The 26,417-nt window shown below is 40.1% G+C and overlaps 1 protein-coding gene across 5 annotated transcripts; it reads left to right on the forward strand.

Moving 5' to 3' along the window:
• On the forward strand, positions 1-26,417 carry LOC131431560 (E3 ubiquitin-protein ligase Hakai). 5 transcript variants are annotated; one of them, XM_058597353.1, is made up of 4 exons: positions 1-483; positions 18,361-18,550; positions 18,656-18,760; positions 25,914-26,417. In XM_058597353.1, exons 1-4 carry the CDS (start codon positions 475-477, stop codon positions 26,171-26,173), a joined length of 564 nt encoding a protein of 187 aa, XP_058453336.1. In that variant the 5' UTR covers positions 1-474; the 3' UTR covers positions 26,174-26,417. The 5 variants fall into 5 exon arrangements, with proteins under 5 accessions (XP_058453336.1, XP_058453345.1, XP_058453370.1 ...); XM_058597362.1 differs by having other exon boundaries at positions 1-480; XM_058597387.1 differs by lacking the exon at positions 25,914-26,417 and adding an exon at positions 19,058-19,488 and having other exon boundaries at positions 22-483.

Here is a 26,417-nt window from a genome sequence, read left to right on the forward strand (position 1 = left end):
CTCTCGTGCGATCCTCCACAATACGAGGTGGCTATCGGCATAGGAGAACTGAATTGGTCGGACGGCAAGCGCACGGAGAGCAAATTTGGGCTCGATCGTGCTGGTTTTATATATAAAATCGGGCACCGTAGGCTGCCCGTAAGTCATTTAGTGTTCAGCCAGTGTTCGAAGCGCTCGGATTTTCCTGCCAAATACTGTATATCGCGCTAGGTTCCCCCTACCGAACTAGTGCTGCCGGTCGTCTGTGACCAGTGCCTATGATCCGCGTTTCCATCCGCTGTTGACCGTTGTGGGAGTGTGTGAACGTGTTTCGTGAAGTGATAGTTTGCTCTGGTCCATTACCTTTACCAGTGCTGCCAACCGAGGAGGTCCGGAAGGAAGGATCGGTCGTGATCAACCCTTTGACGAAAAGGATTTTCTGTGTGATCTAGTCTGTGGAACGCTGTGAAAGAAAATTAAAACTCCATAGCCACAATGAAGGTAGTAAGTTTTAAGTTAAGATTGGTAAACTGAAAAAGTGAGAAAGTTGACAATGATTGAAGTGATACGTGCAAGACCATAGCATTCGGATGATTTGAGAGCTTTGATCATCCTGATTTGTAACGTAGTTGAATTCGGAAGTAAACGAAAACAAAAAGATGAATGGTAAAAATAACTAATTATGGCATAGGAAGAAATGAAAACAACGTGGATTTGAAGTGAGGCTTTGAAATGTTTCGTTTGTTGGATGTGTTGTATTTGCATACATCTGATGGTCATGTTGGTTGTTTTACAGCGATTAAAGTTAATTTTGCTTGTTTTCAGAATGTGCGTGTGCGTTGAAGTTTTGACGGATATTGTTGTTTGGAAAACTTGATCGCCTACCTAGCGATCAAGCTTCCTACTGAAAGCTTCTGAGCTCATGAAACGCTTTGAAAATATTGGAGCACATTTTTGATGGTTTAATTCTGAAAAGATATCTTTTCTGATCCCTATTCAAGTTAGCTTTGAATTTTATTTGACAATTATTCAAAGTTAAAAATTATTTTCGAAATCCACAAAATGTTTTTGAATACGGGTTCTCTTTGTTTTAGGATTTAAAATTGCTAGAAAACCACAAAATAACACCAAATTCTACTGAATCCAACTGAAAAGATCCTCCATGAAATTGTTGTACAAATTCAATAAGTTTGTCGTGTTCCAATTCAGATTATAGTATTGGTTGAAACCTGTTTCCCGGGTAAAGAAATACTCAGAACAATTCTTAAAGCGTTATTTTGGATTTAACAGGTTGGATTGTTTGTAATGACACTGACAGAACATAGTAGACTCTTCTTACATTAACTCTTAAACTTTGGAATGATGTAAGCAGAGATGTCCGGCCGAAATTTAATTGCCTTAAAGTCGAGTTTCGAGTCTGCAGACAGGCTCCGAAGAAACCAATGGATTTTGTAGACTTTGTGAGTTTGCAAATTTCGACAAATTTTGATTCTTTATCTGTATGTCAGTGTCAACCAAAAACGAACAAATAGTTTGTCATTTCATTGTAAGGCTTCAACAATATCTTAAGTATGCATTTTATTCCCATTCAGTTGAGGCATCGTTATTCTACTTACCTACAGTCGGTTTGAACCGAAGTCATCGTTTTCGATGAGAGAAGGGACACCATTAGCTCACTCAATTTATCCGCAACGGCGCTAGTGTCTGGAATTTTAACCGGTTCGGGTTCGATAACAAGATAATTTGTATTCGTATATAACATTGTTGAAAAGTCTCTAGAAATGTGAGTGAGAAAAAGTTTCCATGATTTTAGTTATGACAGGTGTGGAACTACTTTGCAACAAGTTTTTTTCAATTATTATGAAGGGAATTATCGTATCGCTGTTTCAGCAGCGGAAGCTTCGTATTCAAGAAAAAAAAACTCTTGAACTTGTTTGACATAGAAGAAATTTAACAATTCGGTTCTTTTAAGAACCAAAAACCGATCCATCCCAAAAGAACTATTTGATATTTTATTTCATTGAAATACTAGTATCAGTATTGACGTAATTCGCATCTTGTGCAGTTTCGTTGGCAGACAATTGTATAACCTTGCGTTTCAATTGGAAGATTTGTTTTGAATATAATTTTGATATTTTATTCCACTTCCATTCTCCATTATCTCGATTGTTTATTGATTTCGAACCGTGAGCAATTCTGTTCACGGGCAATTTTTAACACGGGCAATTAATTATGATGTTACTTCTCAGACCCGCTTGCAATTTTGAAAACGGTTCATTTATGCACAATAACTTCATCAAAAAGTTCAAACGATGTAAATTCAAATGAAAAATAATCACTTTTCTATGTTGTTCAATGTTCAGAAAAACCTACAACCTTACCGGGCGAACGACCATAATTATGTTGAAGCCGAGCCAAAATATACGATATACAAGGTGAGATGAAAAAACTGCAACAAAGTAAAACGCCATAATTTTTTCATTTTTTTTTTAAATTTTATTGAATGAAAGCAAAAAATGTCGGAAATAACATCAAATTTGAGAATCGGTTTAGATTTGTTCGAATTGGCCACCTTTGGCACGAACTATGGCCTTCAAACGGCCAATGAAACCATCACACGCTGCCCGAAAGTGGCTCTGCGGTATTTTGTCCCATTCTCGGCGAAGCGCTTGCTTGAGATGATCGACACTTTGGTATTTTTTAGTGCCAACCTTGCTTTCCAAAATACCCCAGGCACAATAGTCCAACGGATTGGCATCCGGAGATTTTGGTGGCCATTGTGCGGTGGAAATGAAGCGAGGAACCTCATTTCTTAACCATTCTTGGGTGGCGCGTGCTGAGTGCGATGGTGCTGAGTCCTGTTGGAATGTCCAAGGTCTGCGGCCGAAATGTTTGCGTGCCCAGGGCTTCAGAACTCCCTCCAAAATATTTTCGCGATAGATTTGCGCATTTATTTTGACCCCACGGTCGATGAATACGAGCGGCGAGCGACCATCGGCTGTTATGGCGGCCCACACCATCACCATGGCCGGCTTTTGAGTTCTGGTGGCCAACCGAAGTTGCAAATTTTCAGCTGACCTCTCTGGCAAGTAAACACGATCATTTTGTTTGTTTACAAACTGCTGGATAACGAATGGTTTCTCATCGGAGAAAACCAAATTCGGCAGTTCACCACTTTCGGCCAAGCGAAGCAACTCTTTAGCTTTTTCGAGTCTAACTTTTTTTTGCGCATCAGTAAGATCTTGCACTTTTTGGAACTTCAATGGCTTTAGTCCAAGCTCATTTTTCAATATTTGCCGAATGGCATATTGCGATATGTTCAGCTCACGAGCCATTTTTCGGCCACTGCGACGCGGATTTCGTTCAATTCGCTTCTTCACTTTTCGAACCATTTCTGCCGATGTTGCTGTTTTTTTTCGTCCACTTCCTTGACGTCGGGCTACGCTACCAGTATCACGGTAACGAGCGATGGTACGAGACACAAAAGATTTATTCACTTTTAAATGCTGGAGGGCTCTAACGATAGCCACTTGTGGTTTTCCAGCCAAATGCAAAGCAATCACACTATCACACTTGAATTCCATCACAAATAACTTTTTTTCTGAAAAATTCCCACCAAAATGCTTTTGTGCGCTTGTAAATAATATAATGAGCTGTCACTAGAATAAATCTGACAGCTGTGGGACGAGCGGTTTAGAAATGACAGCAGTCTGAAGTTGGTTGCAGTTTTTTCATCTCACCTGTACAAATAAAAATTCTCTTCTTCTTCTTCTTCCTTTCTGGTTGGCGTCACCTCACTTGAGATGACGCCGAATTGATGGCACAGCAACTAAGGCTATATTGCCAGTTAATTTTCGTTTATAGTCCAGTGGACTTTCTTTTCACTTGACTACAAGCGAAAATCTCACTGTGTGGCTGCGTCGAATCGTCAAAGTACGGCTGAAAATCCTTTCTTTCTTGCGAAATACTCGAATTTTCCCCGGAAATGAGCTGATCAATCGAATCGATTCATTTTGGTGAGCTGATCGGTTCGGAGCTGCTCACTTGTTTATTTCTCTCTTCCCTCTTTTTCCTGGTATTTATTCGACTTCATTTGATATTTGTCAATCCCGCATGTACATACAAAAAAAAAAACAAATGTTGAGACGAGGTAAATGAGATTGAAATATGGGTATGTTTGGTAGTGAAAAAGCAATGTTATTGACAATAACATTTGCTAAAATTAGTATATATGAAGTGCATAACTTATTGCCTTCCACATGTACTTTTTTTTTAAAAAAATACCAAGACGCTAAAAATGTAGAACCGATTCAAAACGGTTCTGCCAATCTTGTATGGCAAGAATTCGACAGAAACAGAACCGTGAATAACCGCTAGGCGAAATTCTCTTCAGGAAACGGTTGTTGCATTGTTGCCAGACTGGCAGACATAGCCAGCTATCGTAACCAACATCTCGGTCCTTCAGGGCCTTCAAAACTAACAAGTCAGTGAGAGCCAAGTAAACAAAATGAAGTGAAATACAACACATTATCGATTGTGAAAGTCAGTATTACAATTTGGTACCGCACGTTTCATAACGATATCACATTTATAATCAAACCTATAAAAATCGACTTTGTTTAAAAAAAATCACAGATATTTAGCATCAACAAACTTTTATTTATGTTTACACACTTCTTCGTTGTTTTCGTCTTTGCGAAAAAGATGATGGTCACAAGAACATGGCGGCCCAGCAGGGACTTGCGGAAATTTGCCCGCCGCGTACAAATGGGTGAACAAGTTTTTGAGCAGGGTTTCCAGTTACCCGTATATTTTGAAACGCTCAGAGAAAAAAAAAAGTTTTTTCGTTAATTTACTCAACTTTTATTTAGCAGCAGTGCTTGTGCAAGACAGATATGTAATTAAGGAAATGCACCAGAAATCCAGCTTTGGAAGCAATCTTCAATATAATAATGACAATACAAAAAACAACATTAATCTCAAGAAAAAACTCACTTTGATTAATAAAATATGTCTACTTCATGTTGGAGGGTTTTAAAAACATTAACATTGTTTTTAATAATTTTAATTATGAAGAATAAGAATGAATTTCAAATCTTAGATTTGCTGGCCTCTCTGAAAAGTCCGTTTCCGTTGAATTATATTTTCTAAACAGTTAAGTATACAATTACCTAACTTTATGATAGCATAATTGCGAATTAGCCGAATTTAACTTTTCACATTGAACCTCTGTTGTTGGGAGGTATTATTTTTCGTCATCACCGTGACAACAATGAAAAGGGCGGATGAGTGAAATGGTTCAAAATGACTGAATTCATCGGTAGCTTTCGGCTTCGTAGAGGTTTGATTTGTTGCGGTGCAGGTGCACAAACAAAATTGGCAGGGCTGTTCAACCCACTAATTTTAACCTTCAACACAAATGATACGGATTCAGACGATTGTCATAATCCAGTTAACTTGTATGGAATTCCGAACCAAATTCCAGGCGAGTTGACTAGCAATGAGTGATCGAAATACGTTGATTGTGACTGGTATAAACACGTGAATAATGAAAACCAGTCCTTAATACATCATGTTAAACGCAATCTTCCTCCCGGAAACCTGCATTTTGCATACTAAAAAACCGCTACAAAAGTTGTTACCACCGGAACCCGTTTCGCACGCGCCGTACCAACAGCAGCATTTCACTCTCATTTTCCACGACTGAAGTCTTTCGTTCCATCTTGGAGGTCTGTTCGTTCGCCATCCATACGAACCACAGCTAGGACAGACGGACGAATATAGCGATCAAAACAATCGAGGTAGTTCCGCTGCAGTCCGGTTTGATTTTCTTCTCTCGCGTTCGACGCAATCGACGTCCGAACGAAAAGGAAAGTCGGAGAAAAAATCAAGCAAGCTGATCCAATTATGATACACTGATACACTTTTTCGGGGATGTTTTGATTGCACTGCATTGTGGTGAAAATTATATCATATGTCAATGGAAAATTTGCATGTTTTCGCCACCACGTAGTAAATTTTTTTGTTTGCGGCTGTAAAGATGAACGCGTTTTGAATTAGTAATCAGATTTCATCGCCTACTGGGTCATCCAGATTGTTTGATTTTTGTGACATGCGTTGCTTTAACGAGCCGCTCTGAACTAGTTGGGCAACTGATTTGACGTGTGATGTAATTAAAGAAATTAGAGCAATGTTATGATGAATGCAAATTCGGATATTTGAAGCAAGGTCAGTTAAAAATCAAGTTTATTTCAAGAACTGTTTCAAAGCAATCGTATTACAACACAGTTAAGCACCGGTTGGTGCGAAAAAATCACCCAGTTAAAATTGCCGCACGGGCTCCGCTGCAAACGGACTGTCACGAGCGGTAATCATTCCATCGTTAGTTACACTGTAATCGATTTAGCTGTCGACTATCAGCTAGGAAGCTTCCCACTAGCGTAGCCCGCGGTTAATGAATTTTCATGAGCACTGCAGCGATCGCACGTAGAGTGATCAATTACTGTAATTAGGGCTCCTGTAACTGGTTGATGAAAACCGGTGATCAACGACGACGAGGAAGAACTTAATTGGTCAATTTTCATTTGTGGGAATGATCGGATATTTGATTGATGGATAAATTGTCAGGTAAAAATCGATTGATTTTTAATAATTAATCGAAATGAGCTTGATGAAGAGGTGAAGTCAGTTTTATATCTGTCCAAGTCTGGTGACCTTCGGATGTCGTTTCTTCGATTTCACACTTTAAGACAATTGTCAATGTCAATAGCAAGGCCGTGGCGTTAATCCAAGCGGGCCTCATCAAAATAGGTTCAGCACCGTTGGTTTTTCAAATTAATTGAAAACCTCAAACTTCGTCATGGCTGGATGAAGACTAGATGCTCTATTTCTGTCAAGGACAGTAGTAAGTCTTATATCCGGACATGGTTCCATTTGGGTCGAATGTGATCGCATTACATGTTTAATTAAGGGCTTCACGGAGGCTGCACACTGCTAAGGGCTCCGGTTATTCTGCGTCCCATTTGAAGAGGTCAAAAGCACGACACATTTAATGAGTTGGAAAACTCGTTTTCTTTTCTTGGCGCGTGTACGCTTCCAAGTAGCGCGCCGCGATCACTATGGAACTCTCAGTTGCAGCTATTTCTTAATATATTTCACTTTCCACAGTGGCGGGCTCCGCCATGAAAAAGCGAAAAGGCTGGCTTCCGCGCACCTCACGCGTGACTTCGTCATCTTCCAATGACTTGGAATGAGAGCCGTTCAACAGCTGGTCAATCAGCGAAGCGCGTGATCGCAATGCGTAGCAATGCAGCTTCTGGGTCGATTCAGATAAAAAAGGAGCGTACACTCGCGTGGTGACCGCTGCCGGTATCTGCCGATCAGTCTCACTGTGGTGACCATATTTGAAAGTAGTTTGACAGAGAACTTGAAAAACGGACCTGGTAACCTCCGATCAGTGCACGGTTGCAGCGGTGAACCGTTGTCAGTGGGGTCACTGACTTGAACTAGTGCGAGCAGTTTGTCGTCGCAGATAATCTCCGTTGTTCGCAGCTATTGCAATACTTCGCAACGAGGTGGCATTGAAAATATGAGCCCCTGTGAGATGGAGAAAAAATTGCCTGATGAATTAGTGAGATAATCTTTGATGAGCTTGAATATCATTAACTGAGTCAAACATTCCGGAATAACACTCGATCGTCGAGTTAATCCTGACATTTTGCGCACGATATCTTAATCCAATAATTACTTCCTCCAGTCACCATCGTCGTTTTTGTAGTGCATCGAAACAATTAGCGTCGGATCCGATTCGCCTAACGGTAATTTACACGGTCACACGGTTAAAGTGATATGGAGATCCCAATCTTAATTGACACCTTCTACGGTCGATCGGGAAGCACTATTTTAATTAATGGCTACGGGTGGGTAACAACCTTTCAAGGAAGTGGATCCTCTTCCCAGATCGTGCCAACGATCGATCCCAAGATCAATTTATGTTCAGCACCGTTTCCGATGGATAAAGCTAGTAAAGTGGGTGATCTTTTCCCGCGATCAACACCGACAGAACCAGAAATTAATCCAAGCATATTTAATTATCGATTAAATCGGTTGTGCTACGAAACTCCAATCATAGAGCAAATCACACAGTTCGCCTTAGTAACCAAAGATGATCGGATGATGGAACGGCAGTGTGTAGAACTATATCAAGGCTACCTAGATCAGAAGTTGCAGTCTCATAGCCCGCCTGCTGTTGGGATGTGCTGTACTTGTGTGTGTGTGTGTGTGTACATTCAGCGCACTACCGTAAGCAAATGATCCGATTTGAAATAAACGTCACTCGAATCCCAAACGAGTCTCGCCTGCGGGCTGCGGACGAGGGAAGATTAGCATTCTTACGGTGACAGCTGTGACAGCTGCAGCGGTAGACCGCACTGTAGATCCGGGCTCGGAATTCTTAGCGATTGATTTAATTGGATTGTTTCGCTACACTTGTCAACATTGTTACGGGCACTCGATGCGGAATACGTCTTTGAGACTTGATGCATGACTAAGTGGCAGCTTGAAGGAAGGTTGATTTGAATAGCGGAATTCGCGTAGCATTGGCTTGGTGAAAAATCGTGCTTTTGTAGATAAACTGTTGGAACCGAGTCTTTCAAAAAGCCTCAACATTCCAAATTACATTTGGTAGTTGATAAACGACAACCGATTCCGAGTTCCACGCATTCTTATAAAAATTGACAAAATCAAGACATCATTATTTCCGACAAGTGTTCATTACAAAGTGTCAAGCGGATGTAATACACTCCGGATGAATGACATCGAATGCCACAAATGTCAAACCAAGATCAACCGCCGCCAATGGGATGGATGGAGATCGATTGCGAGAGCAACAAGTCAAAGATCTGCACAGGGCGGCTAGGAATTTGCGTAATTAGTAGCTTTGCCAGAAGATCAGATCCTTGGTGGTGCTGGATTCGTTCGTTCGTTCGGTTCGTTCATAGGTTGGTGGCAACGGTGCTGAGCCGAGGGACGATGCAGTGCTTCGAACTGGATAGCCGTCGATCGTCGATCGACCGGGGGTGCACCTGAATTACGCATCGTGTTAAAATCTGACTACATTGACGTTGATTGCTGGTTCGTTCGAAGTTGGTTTAGTCTACACCGGCGGCAGAATTTAACAAGATTGTAGGTATTGAGTTGAGTGGTTCTGTACGAAGGGCTACAATTAGTGGCGGCTCGTCGTGCATATGTTCGTAAATGCTTGCATGCTTGCTGGTAGGTGAGAAATTTAAAGCTGACGAAATATTTGAGTAGTTTTAGAACGAGGCAAAAGGGGGTAACATAAGGTTTATCGAGAGGTGCTGGGTTGGTTCTTGAGTTTTGTAACCACTGTGAATAACAACCGGAAGTTTAGACCCTGCTCAGAAGCTTGCTGGTACGTGCATGTCTAAGTTCCCTTGCGTTGTAACGACTTCATTAGACGGATCAAAGTTGCAAACCTGTTGATCGGGTAGCCGATGCCCAACACGTACGTTCTTGTCATTGAGAACAGTAGCTAAAGCTTCTAAAGAAGGTTTGTCGTGTAACGAGTGTCGACTGTGCCTATTAGCAAGCCAGGATAGACCGCCCCCGCTTCAGTTGACGTGTAACAATCTGACACATGTGCCGAGTTGACCATCCATCGTTACTGGGTCAAGTCTACCACGGTACAACTTATCACATAGTCATCACCGCTCTATCGCAGTCATCAACGTTGTTATTGTCGTCAGCACCTGGCACAGTAGGCCAGATACCGACAGAAATGATGTAAAGAGCAACGAGCTTTCAATTTGTCGCAGATTATGTCGACAATGCCGGGCGGCTGCATGTTGGCCAATGTCGAGGTGATGGTCCGATTTGTGCCGCCGTCATGCCGCAGCAATGAAACGCTCGCACATGCAAACGGTAATGCTATTGTCTTGTCTTCGGGTTGAAGCCATTTTTATTACTCATTTCTAGTTTGTTTTGTTTTTTTTTTTTCAAACATCGTAATAAGTGTGAGTCGATTTAAAAATCTTGCTGATTGTGGTCAGGCATGCTGATGAGCCGCCTTTGCCGCCGCCGCCGTCGTGGTCGATCTGGAAGCGCAGCAAGCGCTGAGTTCGTTTACCAGTTTTTTTTTTTCGCTCGGTTGGGAAGTAACGGTGGTGCATTCCCGTGGTAAAAGCGATGCATTATTAATTCTTATAATGCTTTTTACCTTTACCTGGTAACATTGTTTAGCCCGAATGGCGCGTTTAAGGTTTCTCTTCGGATTGTGGCAAATTTGACTGTGAATCGAGCCACCGCCCATTTGCCGGCGGATTAACCGAATGACATTGAAAAGTATTGCTATTTAGACGTTGTTTAGCTGGTAATTTTGCGTTGATTTGATTAATGGTGGAATACTCTAACGAAATTGGACTCTCATTGGACTTTTTTCTGATTGTAATGAATAAATGAAGCCAACTAAATTTTGTAATTGAAAAGATACTCTCGAAAATATTTAAAGAAGTAGGATATATAACGACAACTTTGTTAGTTGAGTTTGAATTAAAAATGTAATATAAAAAAGTTTTCCAAAAATTTTAGACATGTTTTGTGGTTTCATTATTTAAAGTATTGCTGATCCAAATCTGCAATACTTTTCGGTTATTTATGAATTAAGGACAGAAAAAAATGTCGTCTTTGAATTCCAGCAACGAAATTAATTTGGATTCCCTTCAATGAAGTGAAGCGTGCTCCAGTTCAACAAGAAGGTAGCCTTAACAAAACAACAGCTAGCTCCTAAAAATCCTAATCAATCGATACAAGTGGTAGTCGAATAGTGTCAAGTCTGGACCGTAAGGTGGGTGAAATGGTAATTTTCAACCACCGGTTTTCCTTTAATGTCCATCTCAAATCAAAGAATTGAGTTCAATACAATGCTTGATATGGTGGATCATCAGGCTTTGAAACATCGTTAGTTTTTTTTTTCTCAAATATAGAGTTGATTTGAGAAACATGCAGTTTTTCTTTCTGGTGTTACTTCTCAGAAGCGCAATATGTTTGGAGTGGCAAATTCTATCGATATTAAATCAGGCCAAAACATCACAAATTACTAGAAGTTATTGTTGAGGGTACTTGTTGCTATGCCTTGCTTAGTTGGTATCTTTACTGTGAGATCAACTTCATAGATATAAAGTTCAAAATCAGGTTATTTTTGCAAATATGTTACGATACATGTAAATAAAAAAAAACCGCTACAGCTTGTGCGGTCATGTTTTAGTTCACAAATAATGTTGCTCAAAATATTAGGTGCTTAAAGCACAAAATTTCTCATCACACTTCATTTCTAAACCAATCTCTTGTAGCTGTGATATCTCAAGACATTAGACAACATTTAGAAGGAATTTGGCCGGAATTGCGAATGATATCGCTAGTTAACTTTTTCTTGCGGGAACGAACAGTTTTTTTTACTGGGACTTTGTCAGACAAAGCAGCCCCTGCTTGATGAAAATTCCAGCAATTCTCGGTTGATTTTCCAATAGGGCGTATAAGCAAGTGACAGTTTCTCTTTAATCGCTCTCTCTTTCGATTATTGTGATGTGATTAAAAAGATTTTCTTTGATATCACTATTCTGTTCGAAAGTCGAAAGTTTCGGGTATCATTTCCTGCAAAGAGTTGAGTGATAAACGTGAAAACCGCTTGGTAAATAATAGAAGAGGAAGTAAACAAAGAGAAACTGTAACTTGCTTATACGCCCTTTTGAAAAATTAACCGAGAATTGAGTAATTTGACGTATCTGTTACGCACACCGATGCAGTGTATACCTGGTAGGAAAAACCTTCAACGGAAGTTTTCCGTTGATCCAACAAGGTGCACAGTTGGTCCGATGAATGCCCTTATTTCGCCGTGGGCACGGATATTGCAGGGTTGTTGGACATGTCTTGCCAATTCGTGCCGGTTCTGCTAGTTTCGCAAGAATTCGGTTGGAACGGAGAGAAGGATCGCAGTAGGCGTAACACATGGATCAATAAGTCCCGAGACTAAAGCAGAGATGGCGCTCGTAGTAAACCAGTAACCACGTCTTTCTAGAGTACTAACCTTTGCTTGAAACGGGTCAAAATTTTAATTCGATCCGACCAGAAACAGCTGAGTTATCGAGGTTGGAGTGAAGTCGTTTTGTAGTTTGAGGTGAAAAAAACGAGTTTCGTGTTTTGATAAAACATTGTTTTTTAATGGATAAAAACACCGTGCAAGCGAAACAAAGGATTGAAAAATGTTTTCCGGACTCTTGTCCACCAAAACCAACGATTTGTTGGTGGTTCGCCGAGTTTAAACGTGGTCGTACCGACACAAATGACGCGAAACGCTCGGGTAGACCTGTGGAAGCCGTTACACCGGAAAATGTGAGTGAAGTGACAAAAATTATAATGAAAGATCGTAAAGTGAAGCTCCGTGAGATTGCTGAGATGACACAGATATCATATGGAAGTGTATTTACTATCCTTCATGAAAAATTGAGCATGAAAAAGGTTTTTTCCAAGTGGGTGCCACGATTGCTTTCGATGGAACAAAATGCACCCTGCCACAAGTCGATGAAAACAATGGCGAAATTGAACGAATTGGGCTTTGATCTGCTTCCCCACCCCCCATACTCGCCAGATTTAGCCCCCAGTGACTACTGGCTCTTTGCTGATCTTAAAAAAAAATGCTCCAGGGAAAAAGATTTGGCTCAAATGAGGAGGTCATCGCTGAAACTGAAGCTTATTTTGAAGCGAAAGATAATTTTTTTTATAAACATGGTATTGACAAATTGGAAAAACGTTGGAACCATTGTATCACCCTAAAAGGTGATTATGTTGACGAATAAAAAAAAAACATTTTGCAAAAAAATGTTGTTTCCATTGTTAGTTTGGGACTTATTGATCCATGTGTTATGTGTCGGAAATTAAAAATGTAAGCTCCTGTCAAAATTTTTTCGTGAAAATAGTTTTCAAGTCAAGTCAACTATATATATGTGAACTATATGAGATAAAAAAAAGTAAATAGTGTAAATTTAGCGTTAGCTTAAATCACTCAGAACAGAACAATTTTTCATTTTTTTTGTTACTGAATTTGTACACCTAAACAATTGAATGTTCAAACAACAAACGGTTCCATAGTATGTTGCTGTCTTACGAGACCCTGAAAATTCATTGTGACCACGCTACTGATTCAAAGGCATTTATTTAAAATAACAGATCATAAAAATCTGCACGCAATCACTTGTCAGGCTCCATACCGACAGCTGATCATCGTTAGCACTAGCGCGCCTACTTATGTCTGTTTGAAAAAAAAATATAAAACCGGTTGAATGTGACGTGTTATAAATTTCTTACGGTTTCGGACCGTGCCGTCGTAGTTGGCATTGTTCAGCTATGCTGAGTTAACGCCAACCCTGCTCCGATCACCCGCATCTACCGACAGCATATGCAACCATATAGATTTTAAGGTCGATTATTGCGGCGCGAATCAGTCGGGGTCTGAGGGTCAACTGCACCGACAACAACCGGACGGTCGACGATCAGCAGTGAGAACAAAAGAATGTCGTTACCACCGTTGGCTCTTGGACGCCGTATCGAATCTAGGTCGTGTCGGATTTCCGTCTGGGCATGAACGGTGCGTCGTTCCGATAGTTAGTCAGTCAGTCACGGAAGGCGACATCCTTCGCGAATTGAATAGAGGCGCGAATTTGCCAAAACAACAAGTGAAAAATTAAGCAACTGTCAGACTGTTTACGCTATTAGTTTTGAATTCAAAATCGTTACCCCAGAAAACAATTGATATTTAAGCTGTAGATCTGATGACAATTGCCGAAAAAGTCACTAATTGAGCGAGTTTGACCAAGCGAATTGGTTTCTTTCCGTAATTGACGTTTAAGACTTACAGAATTTCCGCTTACCGGCGGTTTGCGAACTACCATGGAACGGGTGCCAAACTCTCTTACACCGTTTGAAACTGGATTCGGTCCAACAGAAAGAAAAAGCATTTATTCATCTACCGCAGCGCCTTTGTGAGGTTTACTAATTTGACATATTAGAGTATTAAACGTACACCACCCCTGCATAATGCGGCAGCTAACAAGGTTTACCGCAATGTTGAGCCTTGCGTCACGAAGGCATATTTTTTTCAATATTGATGCCCATGGGTACGATCCCTTTCAGTTCCATTGGTCTGTTTTCGAATGAAGTTCGGTAGCGGCATTGTTTCGGTAGATGAATCTTCAGATTAGTCCGAATTTACGCCGAGAACTTTCTGGTTGGCCAAAACTATCCGGAGTTAAATATATTCATCCAGGCTCGAACAGGTCAGTCGCCAGGCGATTTTCGCAACCATGGGTGCAAAATATGTTATGTTGATATGAGAAATAGCATGATCCCTGTTCGTATCTCCGAACCTACGCCACGGTTGAGCGGTGAGAAAACCAACGGCGACCGTAGAAAAATGTGAGCAATCTTAGATAAATAAAGTTCCAATAGCCAATAGTATTACATTGTATTTGCGGTGGGCCCGGTCCTCTACCGAATAACCCGTACCCTCACCCTCACGCTGCGATCTTTGCTCTATTGGATATTGGTTTCGGAATCAATTGATGAAATCAACAACTTTCACACCGACCTGCAGCCAATTCACCTATGCATTATCTCACCGTTTCAACGTGGCGCACCGTAGATTGCGCCACGCACTCCTCCTTCGGAGTGTCACAAGATATACTCACCTTGTAGCATTTAGTTTTTCAGACCGTGTGACGAAATTTGTGGAACTGCCACATTTTCAAACGGATGGATCTTCGGGCGAACTGGTTTGCAGGTAAACGCATTATGCGGGCTCACTGAACGCTCGAGTCCGTACCCGATATCGCACCGGTGTATGGCGGAACCCATCATTAGGTAGCACGAGGATCATCGGAACAAACGAAAAAAACAACAACAACAACGAAAAAATATGTTAAAACGAAGCAGTTAGCCCCCGTGTGTGTGAATTGTAAATGTGGGTAACTTGCGCACAATGGCCTTACATCGGTTACGCCAGAAGCGGCAAGTCGGTATTGCGTAAGCCCTACCGAACGGTGGAAATGAGCTGAAATAGGGGAACTAGGTGTTATCTCTTATTTAGGTGACTTACACTGGTGTCGATCTTGCCCGATCGTATATAGGCCGGTTTAGATGCTTCTTTATTATTAATTCATAACTTCATTTTCAATTTTCGGGAAAAAATATCAGTAGGACATCCTGAGACAAACTTTAGTATGACTTTCTCCTAGGCAAATCCGATGATGTGAAAGATGGGTTCTGTTACCGCCCAAATAAGACCTACGGAGAGTTCTCTAGAGGCGCTATTGTCTATGCTATGCTACCAGCCACACGTGCTTGTGGTCTCAAATGGTTACTTGAGATGACTATTTACTCGCTCCTAGTGAACTAACTCTCTGACTGGAACTGTTAAATAAATATAAAATGAGAGTCTCACATGCAGTTTTCACTTAAAAACATTCAGTGTGAAATTTCCCTTGTGAACTTGATGAACACATAGTTTTTCTATACGGACGGCTCTCTGTTGGATGCTCGTGCTAATGCTGGTGTCTACTGTCGTGAAAAAAGACTAGAGCAGTCTCATTCATACAGTGGAAACTGTACTGTGTTTCAATCAGATATCGAAGCGATTCTAAATGAATTTAATTTTGTTCTGACAGCCAGGAAACTTTAAAGACTTTTCTAAGCATCATTGGAGTATTTTTCTAAGCATCATTGCAGTATTCTGTACAGAGCTCTGATTGGACATTGCAAATTCAACTACTTCATGGTTACTAGTCAGGGTATTATTTATGTGTTTTTGGTGAAGCCAATTATGTTACTTCATATCATCTGATGTAACTATCCCGCATATACGTAACTGCGTATCCGGGTTTTTGGTTATCCATATATGATTGAATTTGCGTATGGGGCGGTAAAATTGAAGGATGTTCTATCGTTTCTCATCAAATGTGGTAAAAAGCTATAGTCAGAGAGGTTCATCGTTCTGCCTGGAGTTTAGCCTGCTTTAGTAGCAAGTTTTAGCAGATTATTTGACTTTGAAATGGACCGCAGTTTTAGCTTAATTGAACTACTCGACACAACATAACCAGTCAAGTGTCAGATTTTAACCAAAAGTTCAAAATAATCGCGAAATGGTTCACAGCCTTAATCGACTGCTCGTTTCTGGGTGCTCGATCAGCCCGATTGACAGTGACAGTATAAATGCCATTGCTATTTCGTTCATTCTATGAATGTGTTAGTGTAAAAGTTAGGCGACTTATGCCATTTTATTACGCTCCAGCTAGACGAATGGCCTTTTTGGTAATTCCCAGCGAATTTGAACAGTTTATGCTGGAATTCTAGGAAGAACTTATTATTTACTAGTTCTGTATATCCGAAAAACTTGAAGATTTAAAAGTATATATTTAATTAAATATTTAAAACTGAAAATCAGCACGAAAACGGCCAAAATCGGGAAAAATTAAGAAGGAAACGAATTGTCAATTCAGTCCGCATCTTCTCACTCAACTCCGATAGATTCCCGAACCAACCGATTGGAGGCGAAATTCATTCGAAATCGATTGTTACACTGGAGTTGGAATTTATTTGGAATTCATTATGATTCACACGTGGAATTCTGAATGAAAATTTCTCACCGATTCGGAATTTATTCGGATCTAATAATGTGGGTGGCTGGCATACATAGCCGTCTGGAGGAAATCCACCCCTGCGTACACCCGCTTGTGAGGAATTCTGTCAACCGTCAGAACGAATCTTATGAATTTGATTGAAATATGGGTGTGTTTGGTAGTGGGAAACAATGTTATTGGCAATAACATTTTCCATAATTATGAAGGGCAATAACTTATTGCCTTTCACATGTACTTTTTACTAAAAAAAATAAAACCAAGACGCTAAAAATGTAGAACCGATTCAAAACGGTTCTGCCATTCTTGTATGGCAAGAATCCGACAGAAATAGAACCGTTAATAACCGCTAGGCGAAATTCTCTACCGGAAACGGTTGTTGCATTGTTGCCAGACTTTTGCCGGAATTCTGGCAGAATTGACACACTACTCCAAGCAACCGCCACTTGATATGATGTCTGGAAGGTAGAAATCAATTGAGTGCTAGTTATTCTATTTTTAGCACATGTACATATAAAGTATTACTCAGTAAATAAGAAGATTTTAATCAAACATCGTTTCCAGTGGAAGAACTCAAAGAACCACGGAGTTACTTGAGTTATTTGAGTAACTGCGAAATTTTCTTTCTATATAAAGGTAACATCTAATTTTCACACTATTTTTGCAAGAGAAAAAACAACAACAAAGCGTTCCAGAAAACTGAACGAATATTTCTTGCAGTATGTCATTCAACAAGCGCTCAACGACCAAAAAAATAGAACGGCCTGCTGAGAGGGAACAAATAATCATCCCAGCGAATTTTGTCGTGCTGCATCGAATCGACCATCGGACCGATTTGCTTCAACCATGTCAACCTGAAAAAGCGCAGAATCAATTAACTCTATCAATTCCTTAGGACTTTTGTTTTCATCCTCACCAAAAATACTGAAAAAGACATCGTTTGACTCTTACAAGTTGGGAGTGCCCGGAACGGAAATGTTTCATCAAATAACTCGTTGCGATATTTATTTACACATGCTGAAACTTCTACCTAACCTATACAGCGAATAAATAGAATGTGCCGGAAGTCCCGGAGAAGTGATTAAAACTAATTAATCGGTAAATTTTTGTGGGACGACCATGAAGAGAGAAAAAAACACGAAAGAAAGCAGTTCCACATGGTTGCAATTCGCACGTCCATATAGCACACATACATCAAAACATTGATAGTCGACAGACAGGTAAAACCAGGTACTACCGACATGATCAAAACAACTTTCAACCAGCTCTGTAAGGCTGATTAAATCAACAATTCAAGTGCAGTACGTTGCATCGATTGGCCTACCAAACGGTTGACAGTCAACTACGGGTTTGGCGCGTTACGGGACTTCCCGTAACCTTGATCATGATTTTGGAATTACGGTTATCCACACCCCCGGCCGCTTGTTTATAATTGTGTTAAGCTTTTCCGTTTCATGTTTCATTTTTTTGTTGTTCAGTTCGTAACGGTCACAGCCACCTGTGGTGATTATTTGGATCACTTCAATCTTCGTTTCTTTCAACCTCGTTTGTTCGCACCACTTTGTTTTTTTTTCTATATTTCACCACATTTGACGGCATTCCACCGACAATTAACAGTACGATTAGATCATTAAACAATTTGGTTTGTTTGTTTTCTTTTTCTCGTCTCCCGCTACAGTTCTCCATCTGCTTCACACTTCTGATGTCACTTGTTCTGGTGACGGCACAAAGTTTCGGAAGACCCCTGACGGCGTTTGATCTAAGCTCGCTGACAGGGGATTTCGGAGGACCAAGTGCATTTGCGGATGCGGACTTCAGCTCCAACCGTCTGACTGCAGTCAGTGGCCGCGATCCCCGACAGAACCGAGGTAAGTTGAACGGATTGTTTTGTTCGTGATATCGAATCATTTCGTGAACTTGAGTTTACTGAAACACATTGTTTTTTTTTTATTTCTTCTTCTAAATTGTCGCAGGCCCGGTCGTGTTCCCTCCTCCCCCGACTGATGGCCCCATGGAATCCAGCGGAGTAATTGTCGGTGCTTCCGGCTATGGCTTCGTGCCTCCGAGCACTCCCCAAAGTAAGACTGAGTCGTAATAAAACAGATTCTTTTTACATACTTCTGCCTAACATACACCACTTTCAAAACTACGAGTGTGTCTGGTGTCAGGCATCCGATGAATAAACCTAACTACTAACAAACCAACCGTTCGGCCTACTGACACCGCCTGCCACCCACGCTCTTCTCCTAAGTTAATATTAGTATTACTTCAATTCTGTGATTGGTTTTAAGCGCTCTAACACTAGTTTTTTTTATTACTGCATGCTGTTTTCTCATGCCAATTTTGGAATGGCGATTCAAAACAATTTAAATTAGTCGTCTGAATGTGCCTCGGTGGGAATGAGTCTATGCGAGACTCCATAACCTCTAAGACTAAGTGCATTAAAAAAAACTGGCGAACAATTAATTGCATGGAACATGAATGGAAATTAATACTATAAATGCGAACACTGGTAAGGCATGGAAAACGGTATGCAACGGTGGAATGTTGTAAATATAAACTAAGCTATTGTCGAATGAATTTCGATGGAAGGGTGCCGATATTTCGGACCAAAAAAATAAATAACTGCAGGTGATAGTAGATTTACGCCTTTCTGAGAATGTGTTCATTCAACAAGACCTTCAAAAATATGTTTTCATGCATGAAATTAACTTGATCCGATAATTGATATACTAAATTAATCTGTCCCAGTGTAAATAATCCAGCGACCCTAATGCCATTTTTTTTATTTGCATGTCCCCTTAATTATTAGTGTATTTTTGAGCTTACAAATTCCCGGCTATGACCAACAGGACACTAAACTAGCCAAGTGTTTAGCAAGAGCAATGTTCGTGAATAACCAACCGCGACGATTGGTCGTACTAACCGTCAGAATAATCAGGAATAACAGTAGGCTGATGCTCGCTAAAACCGTGTTCCCACTTTTCATTTTTTTTCGCAGACTCTTTCAACTCTGTTTTCAGAAATCTAAGATACTTCTAGTCTAGTTCAATCATTAGCTGTAACTTCGAGAATTAGCCTTCTACTCTTCCACGATCGAGCAACTTTGCCGATCGGATCATCCTTCGACGAAATACTGAAACATCCCCCGTTGGTAGGAACTTTAGTATAGGGAATAATTAGAGTTTAGTAGGAGCCAGAAAAAAATGAAAATCTTGAAAAAAAAAACAAATCTTGTCCGGGCCGAATCTGCTGCCATATCCATTTCTGTATCCACGATAGGAAAAGGATTTACTTTGTTTTGTCGGGCCCTTTGTTTTCGTATTAAGTCGTACAAGAAAAAGAGCAGCCGGAGGTGCCACCATTCAGCGTGAGCCCTGTACAAATCGAGCCCCAAAACAAAAATAAACGCTCCGAATAATCGGGAGAAAGCAATGAATTGTATAGGAAAACTTGTAACATAGAAAGATTAACTATTTTATTTAATAAATTATTCTAGTTGACATTGTGAACAACAAAGAAAATGAAGGAACATAAAACAAGAAACTGATTTTAATTGATTTAATTAACCCTAACCACTGTACAATTGTAAATATGAATCGCGTGATTTTGATTGTTTTTCTTTAAATGGCGAATGGATTTCAACTAAACAATTTATTTCAGATACTGACATTGACATAAAGAAACGCACGACTAACAAACAAAACACTGACTTGTACATAGTTTAATGGGGAACAGAGAACACGTCGAACAATTCAATTTTCGATTTTCGGTGGCTTTCACCTTGATTTCAAGGTCAATTTCAGTTTCGTAAGTGGCTGTAAATTGGATTGGTTGTCAACTAGGTCGGTTACACAAACGACTAGAACCGATCGGCAGCCTCAACCAATCAACCAACCAAGTTGCAATTTATGCACCAACCAATCAGCTGTGTGTCGCTACACCAACAGAGAGCGCGTCATGACATACTGCCACCCGGATTGCCATCGATGAAAGAATTAAACTTTATGGTGCAATAATTGTGTCGCAAATAGCAGTGTTTAGGTTGGTTGGGCAGAGAAGGGAGCTCCAGCATCAAGGAGATTATTATCTTAGCGATTTGATCGCCATGACAATCCAGTAGCTTCGTGCGGAGTTGACGGTCCCCAAGAAACTTACCTCCCGTAGGGTCGGTTGGTTTGCGGTTATGCATAAGCTTCCTTGTTAGATCGTAATCTGACTGGTGAGTGCATGTGTTCACCGATGACAGTTACTTCGAGATGGCACATATAGTATTCAATAAAAAAAAACACTTGTCTTGTTTCACCGTATGATCGCTAGTTGATTATGCCATGTTGAGTAGGCACTCGAGAAATGCTATTATTCTAAAGTTCATCCTTAGATTGACGACAAACAGCACACTTTTTCCCACGACTGATCTCTTCCATTGTTTACATATGATAATAACAATAACTTTCGAACGGAGAGTTGATTGACGAATAACGTATGAAGAAAATGACAATAATTTTCGTAGAAGACTATTTCGGAATTTGCGTAGCCGAATAACAGGAAAGGCATTGTTATTAATTAAAATCTAGTCAAAAGTTCATTAATTCAAAGTGTTGCCTCTTGCTCCACACATTTTTCCCATCGTCCTGGCAACATGTTTATTTTCTTACAGGGACTGAGCATTGTCCCGCTTGTATGTGGCGGGCAGAAATTTCTCCAGAACTCCGGCAAGAGTCTGACAACAATGTAAAAACCGTTCCCGGTAGATAACGTTGCCAGGTTAATTGTTTTGTTTCTACCAGATTGTAGCCTGGTAGAACCTTTTCGAATTGATTTGATATATTCGCTGCTTATTGTATTTTGTTAAAAAGTCTATCTTTTGCAATTTTAGCAAGCCGATTACACACATCTTATCTTTTGAAATTAAAATACTCACATCTCCTTCTCAAAATACGATTGTTGTGGAGATATGTTCACCTGATCAAAGGATTTTCCCTTACTTATGATGTCCCACAGTTGTACTGAGGAACTAAGAGTTTGCAGAGCATATTCAACACAAGAATGGCTTGACTCTGCCTGGTCTATTTTGAGAGCTGCTGGATTTCAACCAGCCCAGAATTCATCACAAACGGGGTCTTCATAGTCTACACTGATAAAATGTGTGCGATCGTTTGATATGTAAACTGCACTTCAATATAATGTGCTTTTTTATTTCAATATATAACCAAAGCGATTTGTTTTAAGATTTTGTTTTAAATTCACTAAAATGCAAGATGAGATTATTTTTCACTTAGCCTTGATGTGTTTTTCTTTTGAATGTGATGTGATTTGCTATTGAATCGACCTGCATGTGTCAAACACTTCATTTTCAAATGAAAATGAGTACAGCACAAATGTTTGTGCAAAATACTTGATTCGGTCAACTGTGTTTCAAATGAAATCTATATGAAAAACAATGTGACATTCATATGAAATTCATATAGAATCTAGAGGTAACGGTATATCTTATCATTTTTATGTGCATTTCAGATAAATGTAACATGATTTCAACTACATATCAACAGGTTTTACACTCATTTTATGAGTTAAGTGTATGTTTTCATGAATTTCATGTGTTCTACAAGTAGTGATAGTTCAAATGCTTTGCACCTGATGCTAGCGTGCAAATTATTTTCAGTGTAGGTCATAGTCGACGTCAGGGATGCCAGGTCATTTTTTCAAAAATCTGTTTCTGACTGAAAACTTCATCTGAATCCAACTATATACAAATTTTTGATTTTCGGTGAGCAAAAAACAAAAAAAAAAATCTAACCACCTATCGTATAGATGCCAAAACCGTGGTGAGATCTGACAAAATCTTGGAAAATTTGTAAAATCTGGAAAAGTTTTAAAACCTGGCCAAAGATCTGGTTCGTTAGAGTGTCTATCGAAGAGAGAAAACCAACCGGGCACTCTGCCAACGCTGGTCGAAGTTGATGCTTCTCCTGGACATGACCATGATTTTATTGCACTTGGGATTCTCAAAAAGCTGGTCTCACAAGCTAGTTGTCGTAAGTTCAAGCACCTATCTGGAAAGATTCATAGTGACATCAAAATCGTAGAACTAGCCATACATAGATTCTACGAATGGTTTTTTTGAAACAGAAGGTCAAATTCCACTAAAGAATTGTAATACTGAGACTAAAGTTCAAGTCGCCAGTCACAATCCAGTGCAAAAATGGCTTCAAATTGTACCATTTCAGTAGCATTTTACAAATGGTGCGGTTGGTTTCTTGAATATTAATTCATTCAAAAAGAGAAAAAAAATGTTTTCCAAAATTTTCAAACGTCTGAGTATCAGTTTATGTTGAACTGCTAGGTGACGTTCCAGTGAAAAATAAACGGCTATGCACTTAAAAGTCGAAGACAAGAATATGGGAAACGGTTAAATACTCAAAGCATTTTTTAGACTAACCACTGAATGAAGCCCATTTGTAGCCTATATAACACGTCGGTCAAAAATACCCCGATCTGACAAAGAAAACAACACTTTTTCTCCAAATTTCCAATTATATTCATCAATTGAAAAACAACACAATTATTCCAACGATGTTCCAACATTTCTACGCCACTTTCATGCCACGATTTCTCCTCAGCCTAAAAAAACGCTTCAATCTTCGCAATGCCCACATCATTCGATGCAATTTTCTTTTTCGAATCTGCAAACAGACAATATTTAACGGGGACTAGTTCTGGCGAATATGGTGGATACGGTAACAATTCGAATTTCAATTAATGGAATTTAGCCATTGTTTCAGTTAATTGTACTAACAAATAAAACTTTCATTTGCTGAGTAATGTGACTAGAAGAAGAGCAATGAAGGATGGATAATGAGCCCATTATCAACTCTTGTTTTAGAATTTACGAATTCTGGTGACATTTCGTTGTGTTCGCTGATCATGCTAACCCGACATAAGAGCAAATTCAACCGCTAGAAGTTTTATATGGTATGTTAGTTCCAACTCGAACAAACGTATTTCCAGTAAGCCGTTTTAGTTTTAATTTTTCTCAAAATTTATCAAATGGATGAGTGATAAGTTTTCGATCGTGAATATCTTTTGTTTATTTAACGTAACAACATAATTTTTTCTCCACGTGATAAGAGATATGATCAGCAATTTGTGATAGAATTTTCAGTAGTATGAGTTAACCCCAAATAACTCGAAATTAAAGTTTTTCAAAATGTTTGTTAAGTGAAGAAGTAGTTTAATGTTTCGTTTATTCTAGCCTGCGTAGTTGACTCGTTCAGTTCTGGCCAGAACCCAGGTTCAGAGTCGTATTCGGAGGTTCTGCTCTGAAATTCCCTTTCGAATCCATAAGTTTTTTTTATTTCTAAAATTTATATCCCAAATTCAGTTCCTGAATCCTCGTTCAAAACTCAATTCTAGAATCCAAGGCTAGGCTCCAGTTCCAGAACTCTAGAACCAAAATCTAGAACTGACATCAGGATCTTGATTCTAGACCGGGACTCTGGAATTGAATGTCGGAAATGAATTTTCGACTTGGATCTGAATTCTTAAACTGAGTTCTGGAACTGAAATTGAGGCTCAGGCCAGAATACAGTTCCAAAATTCCTGTCCGTAACTCAAAAATAAAATTCCGTTTCAAAATCCAGGCTCAGAATTCTGGAACTTCAGGACCGGAACTCAGATCCAAAATTTGGTTGTATTTCCAGAATTCAGCTCTAAAATGCATTCCATAATCCAGATTCAGAGTTCAGTTCCAGAACTTAGGTGTAGAATTTTATTCCAAAATTCAGTTCCACAACCCTAGAAGTGTAACTGAGATCAAGAAGTAGATTCTGAAATTTTTTGAACTAAACTCCGGATCTGAATTCTAGAACTGTATTATGGAGCAGAATTCTGGATTCTGGACCGGAATTCTGAAGCTAACATTGAGCAACAGACCAGAATCTAGGTCCAGAATTCAGTTTCAGAATTCAGTTCCCGAGTTCAGATTTCAATCAGTTCAATTCAGTTCAGGAATCCAGATCCGAAATTCTGATTCGATAGTCAGTTCTAAAATTCAGATTCAGAATGCAGTTACAAAGTTCATGGGCTAAATCCAGGTCCAGAATTCAGCTCTAGCACTCGGCTCCAAAATTCGGTCAAATATAAAATTGGCATACACTGCTGTTCAATAATGTCTATATTTTAAACACTAGTGAAATGCTGCTGGGTTTGTCAGTTTTTATTGTGATAATTTTCAGAATTAAATTGTGCATCTTGAACATGCCCTTAGAGCAGATTCGTATCAGTAGCTGTCATTTTGACAGCAGGTAAGATGGAAACTGATTTAGGTTCGGCAACCGGTTAAACAACCTTAGTCGTGGAAATAAAGTTAACCAAAAATTTCGATTTTTGAAATGTTGTTGCTCGTTTTTCAAGTTTTCCAAAAGCAACATGCAATTTTACGTAAAAGTTTCCACGTCCACTACTATAGTTACAAATCATATAATCGATCCAAGCAAGCCAGTTTCGTTCCGCTTCCATAGCGGAAGGTTCCGACTGGGACGATGGCGCAGAGTCCCGTGCAGATAGTGACCGAAGCTAAATGGTCAACTCGGTGCAAGCTTGCGCGACGAAGACTTTTCTCGTGCGCAAAATCGCAGCCTTCATCTGACGTAGGCAAACCTTGGTACGTGTGGTTTGCAGCAGGCACAAAGTAGTCAACACTCGCCTCCGTCTGTGCGGATCAACGCCTGCTGCGGTGGAATTCCGCCACCGCCAGGCTCAGTGCTGCTGGTGCTGGTGCTGCTGTATGAGGAAGTTTCAATCATGATTCGATACCTCTGAATGATTGTAGGACTAACCGCGCGTGAATTGAATTGTTCGCCGTGCATTTATATGCTATTATAAGATTATGTAAACAACACCATATGACTGACGAGAACTAAACCTCCATGTAAATAGAGTGGAATTGCATTAACCGACTTAAACTTTTGAACCAGAACACAGAACCGGTTCTTCTGTCTCGGTGGGAACAGCTGGACACTCGCTGGTTGGGATCAACCTTCCATTCCTTTCGTCAAGGTGATAATGAACTTGTACAGAATGCTTCATACTATTCCAACTGTAGGAAACAGCAGACTGGACCACACGCAACCATTGACTAATCTACCTCTCCGATTCAAATCCTCGCCTTACCTCACGGATCCGAAACATTCCCTTTGCCTCCTTCCGCCTACCACTCATTCATTCCAGAAAACCGTAAGAAGTATCCGTACCATCGCTATCCACCGGCGACCTACCAATGGAAGCCGATTCTGCAGCATTACCTGGGACCACCGAAGAAACCACCTCCTGCGCATCACGGCGGGTTGAAAAAACCACTCCGGCATCCACCCTATAAGCTGAGTAAACCGGTGGCCCTGGTGAAACCAACGTCGAAACTGCCACGACCCAAGCGGACCCAGGGACATTTGATAGCGTCGTTCACAGTGCCCGGATTCCGGCCGGGATGAAGAATCCTTATAAAGATCTACCCATCGATAGCGAAGAACTACGGATTTCCTCTTTCAAAGATGGCTGATCTCCGCAGAGTATTTCTTCCGGCTTGATGTGTTCATTGTCGAACTACACAGATGAAGGCAAAGTTCGTAAATTAGTCAATGCTTTAGTTACCTGTAAATAAAATTTGTGAATGGTCGATCGTAGTATTAGTTGTAAATAATAGCAGTACAAAACAATAAATGATGAACTGTGAAA

Source organism: Malaya genurostris, chromosome 1 (assembly GCF_030247185.1).
Source record: "Malaya genurostris strain Urasoe2022 chromosome 1, Malgen_1.1, whole genome shotgun sequence".
In the NCBI taxonomy this organism is placed as follows: Eukaryota; Metazoa; Arthropoda; class Insecta; order Diptera; family Culicidae; genus Malaya; species Malaya genurostris.

Coding starts and splice junctions, on each gene's coding strand:
- LOC131431560 (XM_058597353.1), top strand. Junction 18,551..18,655: donor CGATCCCCGACAGAACCGAG/GTAAGTTGAACG, acceptor AAATTGTCGCAG/GCCCGGTCGTGTTCCCTCCT. Junction 18,761..25,913: donor GCCTCCGAGCACTCCCCAAA/GTAAGACTGAGT, acceptor CATTCATTCCAG/AAAACCGTAAGAAGTATCCG.